Source organism: Garra rufa, chromosome 9, assembly GCF_049309525.1.
Source record: "Garra rufa chromosome 9, GarRuf1.0, whole genome shotgun sequence".
Taxonomy (NCBI): domain Eukaryota; kingdom Metazoa; phylum Chordata; class Actinopteri; order Cypriniformes; family Cyprinidae; genus Garra; species Garra rufa.
The window spans coordinates 1,323,116-1,341,030 of NC_133369.1; the positions used below are offsets into that span (position 1 = coordinate 1,323,116).

The 17,915-nt window shown below is 32.0% G+C and overlaps 1 protein-coding gene across 1 annotated transcript in view; it reads right to left on the reverse strand.

The window, feature by feature from the left end:
• Positions 1–17,915, reverse strand: part of xrcc1 (X-ray repair complementing defective repair in Chinese hamster cells 1) — a 31,760-nt gene that overhangs the window by 12,680 nt on the left and 1,165 nt on the right. Inside the window, exons 4-11 of the mRNA XM_073846865.1 lie at positions 16,771–16,878; positions 14,857–15,015; positions 10,572–10,649; positions 10,370–10,493; positions 8,680–8,771; positions 7,402–7,558; positions 4,588–4,834; positions 4,367–4,483 (exon numbers count right to left, since the gene is read on the reverse strand). Coding sequence (XP_073702966.1) covers positions 4,367–4,483; positions 4,588–4,834; positions 7,402–7,558; positions 8,680–8,771; positions 10,370–10,493; positions 10,572–10,649; positions 14,857–15,015; positions 16,771–16,878 — 1,082 coding nt within the window. The remainder of the gene's footprint in view (positions 1–4,366; positions 4,484–4,587; positions 4,835–7,401; positions 7,559–8,679; positions 8,772–10,369; positions 10,494–10,571; positions 10,650–14,856; positions 15,016–16,770; positions 16,879–17,915) is intronic.

Below are 17,915 nucleotides of genomic sequence, written 5' to 3' on the forward strand. Positions count from 1 at the left end.
ATGCAGATTTTTTTTATCTTTCAATTCAAAGAATCCTGAAAAAATGTATTCAACAGTTTTAAACACTGATAATAAAATATAAATATATTAACTAATATAATAATTCTTGAACAACAACAGAATATTAGAATGATTTCTGAAGGATCATGTGACACTGAAGAAATGATGCTGAAGTTCAGCTTTGAAATCACAGAAATACATTACATTTTAAATATTTTCAAATAGAAACCAGTTACTTTAAAAAGCAAAAATATGACTGGTTTTGCTGCATTTTGGATCAAATGAGCAGAAGACACTTCTTTAAAAACAATATTACTCTCCTTTTGTCTAGTAGTGCAATTCGAAGAAAAAATGTGAATTGCCAGTTATGAAGTTTATTCAGTGCCATTAAGAGTTATTAATCACAACATGCATAATTCTAGGGAAAAAGGTAAAAATTGCAAACATAGAGTGTCATGTTATTTTTTTTTTCATGGTTGAAAAAAGCTTCCTTATAAATATGACCTTTTTTTCTGCTGTGACAAACAAAAGGAGATATTTAGCAGAATGTCCAGAATGCTCTTCTTCCTTTAAGGCTAGACACTGCAGGTGAATAGGGTAAAAAAAATAATTAACCTTAAAAAAATTAACCGTAAAAATTAACAGTTGATTACTTTAATAATTGCAAAGTTTTTGTAATACAAGTTTTCTAAAATGTTAGGTTTAGATATGCAAATGAGGCATTATTTAATGAAATATAAGCTTATTTGCATACATTTTTTCAGTGCAAAAATCTAAACTAAATTTTTTCGACATAGAGTCAAAGTTTTTGCAGAGAGAATCTCATTTTGTCACAACATAATTCAGAAAAAAAAACTTAGAACAGACAAGAAACACTATTTTTTACTATTTTTGGGGGGATAAAATTTATAAAATCAATTCTATATGAACAAATCTCTCCGTAAAAACCGTCAGGATATAGACAGGAATAAAAGTGTGAAGTTTGGTTTGCATATGCATTCAATATGCATTGTAACTGAAATCTATTGACACAAATAGATAAAGTGCTATAAAAGAAAGACTTAACAGTACTTTTGGATGTTTGATTTCCACTAGTCTGAAAAAACACTATGAAAAACCAAAAATGCTTGACAGGTGCATTAAAAAAAACAGCATTTTTGCTGACAGATTCATGTGAGCAGGACTGCTGAAAACCATGTTTGGAGGTTCTGCAAAGACACACCTGAGCTGATCTGTGTGAGTGTGATTAAGTATGAGAGACATCTGCATGGACAGATACACCCTCCTCATCTTCAAAGGAAGTGTCTGCTTTAATTACCCATGGCAGATGCAGCTTTTAAACACAGAATACATAATCTGAGGTGGGCACTCGAAGCAGACACAATGGAGAGCCAGGCAAAAGGAGAAAACGCTGCCTTTGGCTAAACAAACCCACTGCTGAACGGATAAACACGCACAAAACACGGACAACGCTGGGCTTTTATCCAGCAGCACTGTTATGATAATCACTAGGGCTGGGCAATATATATGCAACCAAAAAAACAAAACGACAAAAAAATCAATTTCAATAATCAAAATATATAATATTGCTCAAAAGTTTGCGATCTGTAAGATTTTTTTATGTTTTAAAAAAAGTCTCTTATGCTCATTAAGGCTGCATTCATTTGATCAAAAATGCAGAAAAAAAAATGTAATATTGTAAAATGTTATTACAATATAAAATAATGGTTTTTATTTTAATATACTTTAAAATATAATTTATTCCTGTGATGCAATTTTGAGTTTTCATGCTTTATGTGTCACTTATATGCTGATTTATTATTAGAATTATCAATGTTGGAAACAGTTGTACTGCCAAAATATTTTTTTGGAACCTGTGATTCTTTTTTTCAGGATTATTTGATGAATAACAAGTTAAAAAGAACAGCATTTATTCAAAATATATACGTTTATTTGATTTAAAAAAAAGGTGATATTGTGAAATATTATTGTAATTTAAAATAGTGGTTTTCTGTTTAAATATACTTTCAAATATATTTTTCATCAGCCATTACTGTCACATGATCCTTCAGAAATTATTCTAATATGCTGTTTTATTATCAATGTTGAAAAGTTTTTTTTAGAACCTGGGTTAGGGTTAGGAAAATCTATTTAGATTTTTTTAAATTCAGTTTTAGTTCTGTTTTTTTTGTTGTGCTTGTCATTTTAAAAAAAAAATTGCTATTTAGAGAAAAGATACCAGAATTGCAGGAAAAAAAAGCCATAACTGCGAGTTTAAATCATGCAATCATGCGAAGTTTTTTTTTTAATTATTAGATTAAAAAAATCCCAATTACAGTTTTTTTTTTTTTTTTATTCAGTGAGCGGAAATGGTCTTTCTTTGTGCTTTTGTCATTTAAAAAAAAGAAATGATATTATATTATATTAGTATCGAATTAGCTTAGTTTTTTAATTTTAGTTTGAGTAATTTTATGTGCTTTTAATAATTTGTACATTTGTATTTGTTTAATATTGTCCTTATATTTTGATTATTTTTAATTTTAGTTTTAAATTCCCTTTTAGTTTCTTTTGTTGTGCTTTTGTCCCAGTTACACAGTTTTATTTTTATTATATATTTTTTAAATCACACAATGCATTTGTGAAGTAGATTTAAAATACTAATACTAAACATCTGGTTCAACTAATCACTGCATGTTTTCTAAACTATTTTGTAAAAATAGTAAACCAATATAACAATACATAAATCATTAACAGCAATATTTTCCATCAATACCAGTATGAATCTGTTGTCTATCATAAAAAATAAATAAATGCATTAAATAAAATATTGCAATATTTATGAAGCGGCATCATTTTATATTCGCTTCAAAATCACTGTGAATATTTGATACTGAACTCAGTCATGGCTGTTTATTTTCACTTCAGCTTCATCTTAATGTGCAGCGATCAGCTCTTTAGACTGAAAGACACTCTGGGAGAAACTCATACCTCATGTGGCCTTTGCTGAGAGAGTGACTTCAGTAATTCAATCATTCATTATTCACAGCACTTTTTTGCTTCGTGCACATTTTACAGGAACTGCACGATCAGACGGGTCATTATAGACCGACAGCGACTGCAAAGACACCAGCAGAGCAACAGCATCTGTGTGAATCCACTAGCAAAACCTCATCGGATATTAAAGCAGAGCTATATATGTCTGTGTAATATTTTAGTCTGGTTACCCAAGGTCCATTTTTGGACATTCTTGAACTAATAGTATAGATAATTGCCTTAAACGCACTCTTCTTTAACTTGAACTATCAGAAAAACACTGGACATTTAGTGTCATTTTAGTATTATTTATGTACTTTTAAAATATTTATTAATATTTTGAATTGAATTATTTTTCAATTTTTGTTCTCATGTGAGTTTAAAATTATTTTATGTGAGTTTTTTCTTTCATTAAAAAAAAAAAAAAATATCATATTTAGATTTATTTTTTATGCGCAGTTTTTTCAATTTTATTGTGCTTCAGTCATTTTCATTTTATTTTTTAATATTGCTATGTAGTTTTATTGATTGTATGTGCTTTAAGTTTTAGTTTTTCTATTTTTATTTAGCTTTATTTAATTTTATTTCATTGTTTTAATAATTTTGTTGAGCTTTGTCATTTGTATTAGTTTATTCATCTATTTGTTTTTTTATTTAGTTTTAGTAATTTTATGTGATTTTGTCTTTTTTATTGGTCTTATTTTAGTTTTATATTTGTGTTTAGCTTTCACTTTATTTTGTTTTGTTTTTAATAATTTTGTTGAGCTTTGTCATTTGTATTAGTTTTTTATATATCTATTTATCTTTGTTTTTATTTCAGTTTTAGTCATTTTATGTGATTTTGCCATTTTTATACATTTTATTATAGTTTTTATATTTGTATTTAACTTTCAAATTTTTACAATTCATTGTGCTTTTGTCATTTTCATCTTTATTTCATTTTAATATTGCCACTTAGCTTTAATTTATTTCAGTTTGTTGTTACTATTTTTTTTTTTGTAATTTTATTTGGGGGTTTTATATTCAGCTCTAAATTATTACAAAAAAAATTACACACATACATACATACATACATATGTTTTAGCTCTGAAACATTTATTTCAGTTTGTTGCAAAGGAACTTTTTTTTTTATCTAATACTTATATTTCAGTTAATTCCAATTAATGAAAACCATTTTTATTAGTTTCTGTTTTTAATAACACCACTAATCTGAATGATTTCATCACAAGGAATTAAACATGGAGAGCCAAACCAGAAAAATCAATTACAGCAATTCCCATGACTGTCATCTGTACCAGTAACAACAGCACAGAAATGACAAGTTTATGCTCACCGTTTGGAGGACATCTTCAGCTTTGTTTTGTGGCAGTCCATCACCCACTCCTTCCTGACAATGATGCCTCCGGCTGCTTTCACCTGACTGTATTTGGGTGTGTTGGCGAAAGCACAGCTGCAAGAGACACAAAAGCTCTGAACAAACATGAGGTGGTTCTTAGCGTTGAATCATGTCAAGAGGCTCTAAACTCTTGGTGTCACTGACAATGAGCTGCTTACATGAGGTGTGTGGAGTCTGGCGTCCAGTCGGGCCGGTATCGGGCTCCCATGGCCAGCGCTTTGTCCCGCAGCTCTCCGCGGAAGGGGTTCTGGAAGCCGCTCAGGACAAACACCACTCCCTCCATGATGCGGTTGAAAGGCACCAGTTCTGTAGACTTGGCTTTAGGTTTGGGTTTAGGCTTTGGTTTGGGCTCCGGCTTGGTTTTAGGACTCTCTCGCTTGTCTGACGTCTTCTGGGATGGAGAAGCTGGAAAATTAAGAAGCGCGACATCAATTCAACACTCTCAGCAGTTGTTTAGTTAAAAAGCTAAAACAACTAAAAATATTCCATCACTTGCTCAGCAATGGATCCTTTGGAGTGAATGGGTGCCGTCAGAATGAGAGTCCAAACAGTTGCTAAAAACATCACAATAATCCACAAGTTAATGATCCAGTCCATCCTTTAACATCTCCAGAAGACAAAAGCTGAATGTTTGAAGTACTTGAATTTGATTTTTTTTTTAAGGCCTGGAAAACCCTTGAAAATAGCAATATTCCTTAAGAGGTACTTGAAAAGTGCTTTAATTATTGAAAGGCAATGTATCTATGAAAATGTTTAATTTTTACAATAAGCATATGTGACCCTGGACCACAAAACCAGTCATAAGGTTAAATTTGACAAAACTGAGATTTATACATCATATGAAAGCTCAATAAATAAGCTTTCTATTGATGTATGGTTTGTTAGGATAGGACAATATTTGGCTGAGATACATCTATTTGAAATCAGAAATCGGAGGATGCAAAAAAATCAAAAAGACTGAGAAAATCACCTTTAAAGTTGTCCAAATTAGGTTCTTAACAATGCAGATTACAAATCAAAAATTACACTTTGATATGTTTACGGTAGGAATTTTACAAAAAATCTTCATGGAACATGATCTTTACTTAATTTCTTAATGATTTTTGGCATAAAAGAAAAATCAATAATTTTGACCCATGCAATGTATTTTTGGCTATTGCTACAAATATACCCCAGCGACTTAAGACTGGTTTTGTGGTCCAGGGTCACATATATGTTTTAACACAAATTCACATTTTATAAAACATACTTTTTTTCCCACTTATTTCAGTTAATGTCATGAAACTAGTGAGTTAAGCCAGTAGTATTACTGACAGTGTTGTGTAAACATGGATGAAGATCCGAAAAGAGCAACAGAGGAATCGGAATCAACTGAGTGAGTCATTTACGCCGAAACCGCTCCAAATGATTCAAACTCGTGACAGCGATCATTCAGTTCAAGCGATTCACTAGCAAAAGCCACATTAAAAAAAGCCCTTCATTTTCAAATTTCAACATCGCTTGTAATGATTTTAAAAAAGCACATATATTGATGAGTGAAATGAATTAAACGATATGCGAAGTTCTAATCAGTCACGTAGAGTGAATCATTTGATTCAGATCGGGACTTCAGCGCTGTCACTTGATTCAGTTTGTGACTTGGAAATGCGTTTAGCAAATTACTCAATATAGTTTGAAACTTCAAAGTGTGTTTAGCGAATTACTTGATTCAGTTTGCAACTTCAGATTACATATAGCGAATCATTTGGTTCAGATCAGGACTTTGGTGCGTTTCGTTAATCACTTGATTCAATTTGCAACTTCAAAGCACATATACCAAATCAACAAATGGTTTTACTATAGTAAAAGTGTATAAATACTGTTGTAGTAAATACTTTGCACGTGCTTCACCTTATTTGTGCCATTTGTTTTATTAGTATGTTTTTATTTATCCATTATCCACAACGAAAAAATTAGTGCTTGAAAAGTCTTTGAAAGTCCTGGAATTTCATTTACAGAATCTGGACGAACCCTGTTTTAAGAAAACAAATACATAATTAAAACGTTTTTAACTAAAATATGAGTCCATAATCTATAATAGCACTTCCTCCAGTAAAAAGTCCATCTCCTGTTGTCTCCCACACTGAAATCCAGCCACATATGTGACCCTGGACCACAAAACCAGTCTTAAGTCGCTGGGGTATATTTGTAGCAATAGCCAAAAATACATGGTATGGGTCAAAATTATTGATTTTTCTTTTATGTCAAAAATCATTAGGAAATTAAGTAAAGATCATGTTCCATTAAGATTTTTTTGTAAAATTCCTACTGTAAACCTATCAAAATGTAATTTTTGATTAGTAATATGCATTGCTAAGAACTTAATTTGGACAACTTTAAAGGTGATTTTCTCAGTATTTTGAGTTTTTTGCACGCTTAGATTCCAGATTTTCAAATAGATGTATCTCGGCCAAATATTGTCCTATCCCAACAAACCATACATCAATAGAAAGCTTATTTATTCAGCTTTCATATGATGTATATATCTCAGTTTTGTAAAATTTAACCTTATGACTGGTTTTGTGGTCCAGGGTCACATATTTGTTTAGAGCTGTTTTGGCTTGACCTGTGCAGATTTCTCTCCTGATTCAGACCAGATCACTTTTTCACCGGAGGAAGCGTAATTCTGGATTATGGACTTGTATATTAGTTACAAACATCTTAATGATGAACTCGTTTCAGCGTTTGTCTTCTCGAGATGTTAACTGATGGACTGGAGTGGTGTGGATTATTGTGATGTTTTTATCAGCTGTTTGGACTCTCATTCTGACGGCACCCATTCACTCCAGAAGATCCATTCGTGAGCAAGTGAAACGAACTCCTCCTAATCTTGGATGGCCTGAGACTAAACATTTTATATAAACCCTGGACACTCCTAGTTTCTAAGAAACCACTGACTAAATGTGTGAATATGATTTAATCTCTTAATTTACCGCTGCTGACAGGACTTGCAGTTGCTCCGGTTCTTGCTTTAGGTTTTGGTGTGGCAGAGTTTGCTTCAGAAGAACCAGATGAACTGGGTTTTTTGGGCGGTGGACCGGCGGCTTCCAGACGCTCTTTACTAAACTCAAACTTCCTCTTCACAGGAGCCTACAAGAAACACAACAGGAATCACATCGAGCAGCGGATCTCAAAGAACAGAGCTTCTTTTAACACCGTTGACGTGCTGTTTGGAGCTTGAGATGAACAGTATCATCCTCTCATCCATCTCCTTTTGTGCAAAGAAGAATGTCATTCAGGTTTGCAGCAATGCAACTAAGGAAATGACATGTTTTTAAATGTCCTGAGGATTCTTTTTAATATTCAAACTCTTAATAGTTTTAAAAGAGAGCGTGATAAAAGCGATAACCTCCGTCCTACAGCAGGTGCAGCATCTTCATTTCAGATCCTGCTGAGATTCACAGTTTTTAAGTTCCAATTATAAGAATGTAATTCTGGAGCGCTATAAAAGGTCAATAATCCATTACAGGTGACGACTAAATATCTGCCGCTTCAGCACAAAACAGCAGCATCAGGTACTGAGAGCTGGTTCGCATCGGAGGGATGATTTATGCTCAAAGCGCTGGAGCTAATTTAATAAGGAAGTTAAATGGGCTGCTCATTAGTTAGAAGACAGGAATACGGCTATACAGGGACAATTCACAAGCTCTAATAAAGAAACAATAGGGACAAAACCAGAGATAGTGCGCAAGACACAAGAGTTTTGGGAAGAGATGGTTTCTGAAACACTTACATTTTATTAACTTTAAATACACTACCATTCAAGATTGATGTTTAGTTTCTTCTGCTCAGCAAGGCTGCATTTATTTGATCGAAACTATAGTAAAAATTATGAAATATTATTGCAATTTAAAGAAGCTGTTTTCTATGTGAATATCTGTTCAAATGTAATTTATTTCTGTGATGCGCAGCTGAATTGTCAATGTCACATGACGCTTCAGAAATCAGTCTAATATGCTGTTTTGCTGCTCAAGAAACGTTTCTGATTTTTATGAATGTTGAACACACTTGCGCTGCCCAATATTTTGGTGGAAAACGTCATACATTTTATTTTTCAGGATTCACAGATAAATTTAAAGCTCAAACGAACAGCATTTATTTGAAGCGGACATTATAAATGACTTTACTGTCACTTTTGAACAATTGAATGCAGCCTTGATGATTAAAACTATTAATTTTTTTGAAAAATGAGCACAGATGTGCTTCTGCACCTGTTGTGAGCTGCTGGATGACGTCTGTGTCGACGAACCTTCAGACTTCAGAGCAGCGGCGGCGTAACTCAGCTTGTCATTCTGAGGAGACACTGAGAGAAACAAACAGGAAGAGAGTGAAATAAAATTATAATATATAGATTACATTTACAGTCACAATTTGAACCCTTTCCAACAATGACTGTGTGATTTTGAGATTCATCTTTTCACACTGAGGACAACTGAGGGACTCATATGCAACTATTACAGAAGGTTCAAACACTCACTGATGCTCCAGAAGGAAAAACCATGCATTAAGAGCCGGGGGTGAAAACTTTTGGAATTTGAAAATCAGGGTAAATTTAACTTATTTTGTCTTCTAGGAAACATGTAAGTATCTTCTGATATATCTTCTAAATATGATATTTAGGCAAAATAAGAAAAATTTACATTCTCCATCTCCAGTTTGTTCAAAAGTTTTCACCCCCAGCTCTTAGTTCATGTTTTTTCCTTCTGGAGCATCAGTGAGTGTTTGAACCTTCTGTAATAGTTGCATTTGAGTCCCTCAGTTGTCCTCAGTGTGAAAAGATGGATCTCAAAATCATACAGTCATTGTTGGAAAGGGTTAAAATTCACAAAAATGCCGGAAAACCAAATAATTTGTGGGAGCTGAAGGATTTTATAAACATGGATCAAATCAAAAAAGATATTGTTATTGTTATAAGGCACAATAACAATACAATATCATTTCTGAACCACAACTAAAGTGGTGAATAGTTAATTTTAGACCATGTGCATGAAATACAGCAGCAAAAGCAGCCATGCATCTCGAAAACGATCTGCCAATTTGCAAAAATGGCTTAATATGATTTAATTTGATGATGCTGGGTTAAAAGATATCAATAAAAACGGTGCATCGTGTAGATAAGAATAAAATTGAATGCACTCAGAAATAAATAAAAATCACAAAAGCTGTCAAAATGTCAAAACCTGGACCCTGGACCACAAATCCAGTCTTAAGTAGCATGGGTATATTTATAGCAATAGCCAAAAATACATGAGATGGGTCAAAATGATCAATTTTATGGTAAAAATTATTAGGATATTAAGTAAAAGATATTTAGTAAAAAAAAAATTCTACCATAAATATATAAAAAGTTAATTTCTGAGTAATATGCATTGCTAAGAACTTAATTTGGACAAGTTTAAATTTAGTTTCTTCAATATTTAGATTTTTTGCACCCTCAAGATCACAGATTTCCAATAGTTGCATCTCAGCCAAATATTGTCCTCAAAAATTGTTTAAAAAAAATGTACCCTTATGACTTTGATTTCGTTTTGTGGTTCAGGGACACGTACTGTAACCAAACCACTGTAATCTGGCTCAGGAATCATGTGTTTGTGGTGTTTTTCTGCTGATTAAGGGAGAATATAAGACTAATTCACCACACAAATGATTCTCAAAAACAAAAATGCAACAGAATACATCGCATTTAGTGAAAAGTGTGACGTGCTCCAGCAAAACAGACACTATTTTTGAAACCAGCAGCTCAAAATTAATAAGAAAAGAGTGTTGGATTTCATTTAGCAGATGGAAACTACATCATCAACTATTTATAACATCGTGCATTATATATATAAGTCGCTTTGGATAAAAGCGTCTGCTAAATGAATAAATGCATGGCTTCATCATAAACTGTTTGTGTATTACCCTTGATTCCTGTGCTGGCTTTAGCAGCGCCATCTCTGCCAAAAAACAGGCTTCCCGGCTGGATATTGGAGCCAGAGGAGGGGGATTCGTCTTTGACTCTGAACTGACCCAGTTTAGTGAGTTTCTGTCGGGAGAGAGTGAACACATCTGTAAGAGCTCACGCCGTTAAACAGCGGGACGCTGGAAGAGAAGCGGCACTCACCGGTGGAGTCGAGACGGGAACGTCGTTAGCGTCCGGAGGAGAGTGCAGCTTTATGAAGGCCACTCCATACGCTATGGACTGCACACAAACACAGGATAAAGACATGCATTAGTGGCAGTGTTAGGGAACGCATTACAAGCAGTGTTGTTTTTGACAACCATCTTAGATTTAGTCTTAGTCTTAGTCTTTTGGACTAAAATGCTTCTTAGTTTTAGTCCAATTTTAGTCGACGAAAAGTCAAAAAGGTTTTAGTCTAGTTTTAGTCAAAAAAAGGGAAAAAAGTAGTCTTTTAACAAATTATTGTAGGTCAGTAAGTATTTTGCTGTTGGGTAGTGTCACTTATAAGTTCTGAAAATAGCAGATCTATAGTTCAACACAATGTGAGCTTCCGGATCGACTATTTTCAACAATAATTACAATAATGAAGGAATGTTTTAGAACATAAAAGACAAACAAGGATGGAATGCTAAAACGGCTTGCCATACTAGTATAGCAAAGAGTATTTAATGCTAAAACGGCTTGCCATACTAGTACAGCAAAGAGTATTTAATGCTAAAACGGCTTGCCATACTAGTATAGCAAAGAGTATTTAATGCTAAAACGGCTTGCCATACTAGTACAGCAAAGAGTATTTAATGCTAAAACGGCTTGCCATACTAGTATAGCAAAGAGTATTTAATGCTAAAACGGCTTGCCATACTAGTACAGCAAAGAGTATTTAATGCTAAAACGGCTTGCCATACTAGTATAGCAAAGAGTATTTAATGCTAAAACGGCTTGCCATACTAGTATAGCAAAGAGTATTTAATGCTAAAACGGCTTGCCATACTAGTATAGCAAAGAGTATTTAATGCTAAAACGGCTTGCCATACTAGTATAGCAAAGAGTATTTAATGCTAAAACGGCTTGCCATAGCGGCAGATACGTTTTAGGTTTTGATTGGCATGCACAATAAGCAGAAATGTCATGCATTTTAAACGTCTGACGGACCACCCACTAACATTTTCGTCTATTCTCGTCTCGTCAACGAAAACTCACACACGTCTCGTCATGTTTTAGTCATCAACGAGCCATTTTTATCTCGTCATCGTCTCGTTATCGTCATGAAAAAAAGTGGCGTCAACGAAATGATTTCGTCATCGTCATCGTTGACGAAAACAACACTGATTACAAGTAACGCAAGTTACGTATTAATATTATTTTTTATAAGTAACTAGTAAAATAACGCATTACTTTTTACTTGACAAGATTTTTTTTTTCAAATAAGTACCGCCAGTTATATTTCCCCCATTTATTGATTAAAAGCTCTCCTGTCTCCATGTTGAGAGAAATGAGTAAGATGTTACTTTAGTTCTAGAATAAATGTGAATAGGGATGCTCATATTGACCGTTTAACCGTTAACCGTCAGTAAGAATTTTAACCGATTATTACTATCAGTTAAACGGTTAAAAAAGCATTTTTTTTTTTTTACGTTTGCTGCATGGTGAAAGAAAAAATAATGTTTACTCACGGGCGCATGTGGACACGTGCGGCTGTTCAGACATATTTAGCTGAGTAAGCACCTGCTTTACCTTCTCTTAGTTTGTGTAACTGATGTAGTAGCCTGTATGCAACACGATGGCAATGGCGATATTGGGTTATCAGAGAGTGAATCCATGAATAAATGTATTCAAATTCTGAATTAATTATAGTCTAAAAAGTGCGCGCTCCCCTTACAATCACTGGAAAGCTGTCACTCATACATTACTGTTGTTAATCGCAATCTCACAAAGTTAATAAAAAGTAATAAAATAACCTTTACACTGTACAATGAATCTCTTATTTACATCATGTCTACACTTATGCCGCGTTCTAGGCAACCCGTTACCCGTGTTTTTCCAACCTTCTACCCGTGAAAGTGCACCCGAATGGCAGTCAAACCCGTGACTTTCCACTCGTGAACTCGTACTACATCGATATACTCCCAGTTACGAGTTATGACGTGACATAACCCGCGAAACAACAATGTCAGCACCTACGGGTGCGGTGTTTATGCAAGTGGTACACAGTGAAAAAAAGACTTTAGGACAATATAACTTTGCAAACAAATGAATAATAATGTAATATTAATACATGCGCTCAGGCATTTTGGGGTGACTTGCCTGGAACGCTACAATGTCGTGAGTCGTGATTTGAAGTCGTGATTTACGAGCTTAAAAACCTGCCTGGGCTGGAACGCAGCTTTAATTTGTTTTAATGAGAGAGTTCGTGGAGGTATAGAATTCAGCAGAACTGAAACCGGCACTTTGAGTGGTGAGTGGATCGTAACATAGCCGCCTCTGATTGGCCATTGCTATAATGTAATCAACAGAAATGTCTGTGATTGGCTATTGAACACTGTGAAAACACGTTTCTCCACATATGTGGATTAGTGGATGAAAAGACCCGAACCGCAAATTGAAAGGATTTTTGTGAAGTGTTTTTGTCATGGATCTAAGAGTTAACAGACAGCGTCCCAGTCTATCCGTGTAGCATGTCCACATGTTAAAAACTGAGGTATAGGCTGCACTGCTATATGTTTTTATGTCCGACGAGAAGAACAAGACAGGTACCTTTCTTCAAAGCACATAGAAGGATTCAGTGTGTTTTAGTTTTGTCATCTTAATTAGGTAGTTATTTAATTTATACATATTTCGTGTAGGCCTATTTATATATATATATTTTTTTTTTCATTCTAATTTTCTCTGTTCTCAGAAGCGCTACTGATGCATGATAATTTGAGTATATGAATGCAGTTTTTGTTGTTGCTCTGTATGCTGCTGTTTGCACGTTAAAATAAAACATTTGCTTGTATTTGTATGTATCATCACAGATACTCGTGCATTCTATTTTTATTTTAAACGAATTCATTATTCTAATTTTATCAGTTAACGGTTAATGATCGGATAACGAGCAGCGGTTGTCGGTCAGGAAAATTAACCGAAATGAGCATCCCTAAATGTGAACATGCATTAATTCATCTCACTCACTAAAAACAGATACAGTATTCCACATAATGAATAAAATCAGTGGAATTCAACGCAAACCTGCAGTAATTAAATGTTAAATAATACAAATATCCTTTATGTATTTAATCCCATTTTAGTAACCGATGTGTTTGCTGCCGACCTTCGATGATCCAATTCATCCATACTAATAAGCAAAAATTACTCAAGATAATCAAACATGTTTTCCTTTTTTTTATAGCTGAAGAGTTGAGATTTTTTCTTCTACGGTCTACTGTACAGACCTAAATTTACTTTTCTCTAAGCCTGAGGCTTTTGCTGTAAAAGGCTTTTACTTTGACAAAAATTGAACTTTTTATATCAAAAAACAAACCCTGCCCAGATTTAAAAAGTAACACGAAAGCAACGTAACGCATGACTTTCCATAAAAAGTAACTAATTAACGTAATTAGTTACTTTTTTAGGAAGTAACTCGATATTGTAATGCATTTCTTTTCATAAAAAGTAAACAATAACGTAATTAGTTACTTTTTTTAGGAAGTAACTCAATATTACCTTCAAAAGTAACTTTCCCCAACAATGATAATCAATAGAGCTCTCTAAACTACACAATGAATCTATTATTTACATTGCGTCTGCACTTTTAGTTATGAGATGATTCTTGAGTGTGCAAAACACTAATTTCTAATTGTTGGAAATCAACAGATATGTCTGTGATTGGCTGCAAAAACATGCCAGATCTTCATCTGCTTTTGCTTTCTTTTGAGGGAATTTAGTGCCATCTAGTACCCCCATACAACAGGGTCTTGCCCTAATGTCGCCCATGCATATGTGACCCTGGAGCACAAAACCAGTCTTAAGTCGCTGGGGTATATTTGTAGCAATTGCCAAAAATACATCGTATGGGTCAAAATTATAGATTTTTCTTTTATGCCAAAAATCATTAGGATATTAAGTGAAGATCATGTTCCATGAAGACTTTTTGTAAAATTCCTACTGTAAACATATCAAAATGTAATTTTTGATTAGTAATATGCATTGTTAAGAACTTAATTTGCACAACTTTAAAAGAGATTTTCTCAGTATTTTGATTTATTTGCACCCTCAGATTTCAGATTTTCAAATAGATGCATCTCGGCCAAATATTGTCCTATCCTAACAAACCATATATCATTATTAAGCTTATTTATTGAGATTTCATATGATGTGTACACCTCAGTTTTGTAAAATTGAACCTTATGACTGGTTTTGTGGTCCAGGGTCACATATGTGTTTGGAGAGTGAATAAGCACACGTATACCCTGCTGTAAGGCTGACTGCAGACGATCTTCACACGATCCCATTTCTCCTGCGCCGTCGCCTTTACCAGCTGGCTGGTCGCAAAGAAACGTACGCGGTTTGTGTTTGTGCCGTTACGGCTCTCTGTGGGCGACATGAAGGACGACGTGACCAGCAGAACCTACAACATAAAAAGATGCACTCTCAGAACAAGTTTTATCAAGCTAATGTGCACAAGCACACAGGAACTAAATACATAAATACAAAAAAAAAAAAAAAAAAAAAAAGTAAGAATTTTAATCCTTTTTAAAGGAGACTTTTCTGCTCACCAAGGCTGTTTATTTGATTAAAAATGCAGAAAAATGCTAATATTGTGAAATGTCAATGCAATTTAAAATAGTAGCTTTCTATTTTAATATACTTTAAAATCTGATTTATTTCTGTGAAGCAAAGCTGAATTTTCAGCATCATTACTCCAGTATTCAGCGTCACATAATCCTTCAGAAATAATTTTTAATATGCTGATTTATTATCAATGTTGACAACAGTTGCACTGCTTAATATTTGGTTTGGAACCTGTGACTTTTTTCTGGATTTTTTTTTATAAATAGCAGCATTTATTTAAAATTGAAAACTTTTGTAACAACACCTCAAAGTTTGGGGTCAGTAATATTTTTAATGCCAGAGACTTTTCTGCTCATCGAGGCTGTTTATTTGATTAAAAATACCGAAAAAAAAATCTGTAATATTGTAAAATGTTAATGCAATTTAAAATAGTGGTTTTCTATTTTAATATACTTTAAAATATAATTTATTGATTTTTTGTGTGTCATTACTCCAGTCTTCAGTGTCACATGATCCTTCAGAAGTCGTTCTAATATTCTGATTTATTATCAGTGCTGGAAATAGATTTTTTTGGAACCTGTGATTTTTCAGGATTCTTCGATAAAGAGCAGCATTTATTTAAAATAAAAATCTTGTGCAACAATAAAGACCTCGTTCAAAGTTTGGGGTACGTAAATGTTATCTTTCTTTCTCTTTTTGAAAAAAATCCATACTTTTATTCAGTTAGGATGTGTTAAATTGATAAAAAAGTGATAGTAAAGACTTATATTGTTAGGAAAGATTTCTATTTTGAATAAATGCTGTTCTTTTTAACTTTTTATTCATCAAAGAATCCTGAAAAAGTATCACAGGTTCCATAAAGACATTAAACTGTTTCCAACATTGATGATAAAAGTAATAAATCAAGATATTAGAATTTATTTATTTATTATTTAAATAATTTATTTATTAAATGCTTAATTATTTTTTGTTACTTGAAAATGAATAAAACATACATTTTTATTTATTTAATTGATTTCAGCTATTTTCATTTCTTAATTTAATTTAGTTTACCTTGAAGTAATGACATAACTGAAATAAATACATTTTACAACTGAAATAAATTAAAAACTATAGACATTTCTAAAAAACACAACCTTATAAAAATGCAACAAAAACTGAATACACAAAAATATATATTTTAAAATGTATGAATAAATATACATAATAAATATACAAATTATAATAGTTAATTAGTGGAAAGTTTTTTTATTGAAAGATTTATTGAAAAAATATTTTTTTTATTTTGTCACTAAATATAACATATCAGCCATCTCTTCATATAATGTTGAATATATTCTACAAAATAATATTATATAAAATATAATATAAAAATCTGCAAAATTACAGTTTTCTCATGTAAAGCGATATATACTATATAACAAAGTTCTGCGTTGTATTATGTATTAGCTTAATGCACTTCAAAATAAATACAAATAACAAAAGTAGTCAAATGTCAAAACGAATTATTTAACAAAGGAGTGGGAAAATATATTCAAATACTTTATTTAAGGCCAAAGATGCTGCTCAAGTGTGTGACTTTAAGACGCACCTCAAAGTCTTGGTCTTTGACTGACGTCGAGTGTCCGACAAGGACCTCAATGAAAGCAGAGCCTTCATTTCCAATGTCTATGCTGTGAATTTGCTCTTCCTTTTCCAGCTGGAGACAAAAATGTTAACATTTAAAGAAGATAAAGATAATTCATAAAATTAATAAAATAAGTGCAAATGGCAAATGTCAAGTGCAAATGTCAAGCCACCATTTTGGAAAAAAAAAGTGAATATGAAAACAATTTTTTTTTTTTTTTACTTAAAAAAAAAAAAACGTTTTAAATTAATAAAATAAAAAATAATTTTCATAAACTGTAGTAATTTATGCAATAAAATAATAAAAAATAAAGTAAAAAAAAAATTATAATAAACAGAAATAATAATTAATAAAGGTAAAAAAATGAGCACAAGTGATGTCCATTAAACGTTTTGCAAATAAAAATGATTTCATTTAATAAAACAAATAAAATAAACAAATGCAAAAACAATTATTCACTTAAATTTTTTTTTTAAATTTTTAAAACTATAAATAATTTAGATAATATACATAATGTTAAAAAAATATGAATAAACAAAATTAAAAACAGAATAATAATTAATAAAGTTAATAAAATAAGTGGAAGTGGTGCCCAGTTATCACAGGAATTAAACATGATTTTATATATTTATATAAAAAAGTTTATATAAAAACAACGACTATTCATTTTCTAACTATAACAAATAATTTTCAAAATGATAAATTATTTAAATAATAAAAAAATGCAATAATAAAAAAAATATTAAATATGAATACATTTTCAATTTTCAAAATGATAAATAATTACCTTTATTAAAAATTAAAATAATACATGAATAAACAAAAATAAAAACAGAATAATAATTAATAAATTTAATAAAACAAGTGCAAGTGGTGCCCAGTTATCACAGGAATTAAACATGATTTTATATGTTTATATAAAAATGTTAATATAAAAACAACAATTATTCATTTTCTAATTATTACAAATAATTTTCAAAATGATAAGTTATTTACACAATAAAAAATGCAATAATAAAAAACAAAAATTAAATATGAATAAATTTTAAATTTTCAAAATGATAAATAATTTACATAATAAAAAATAAAATACATGAATAAACAAAAAT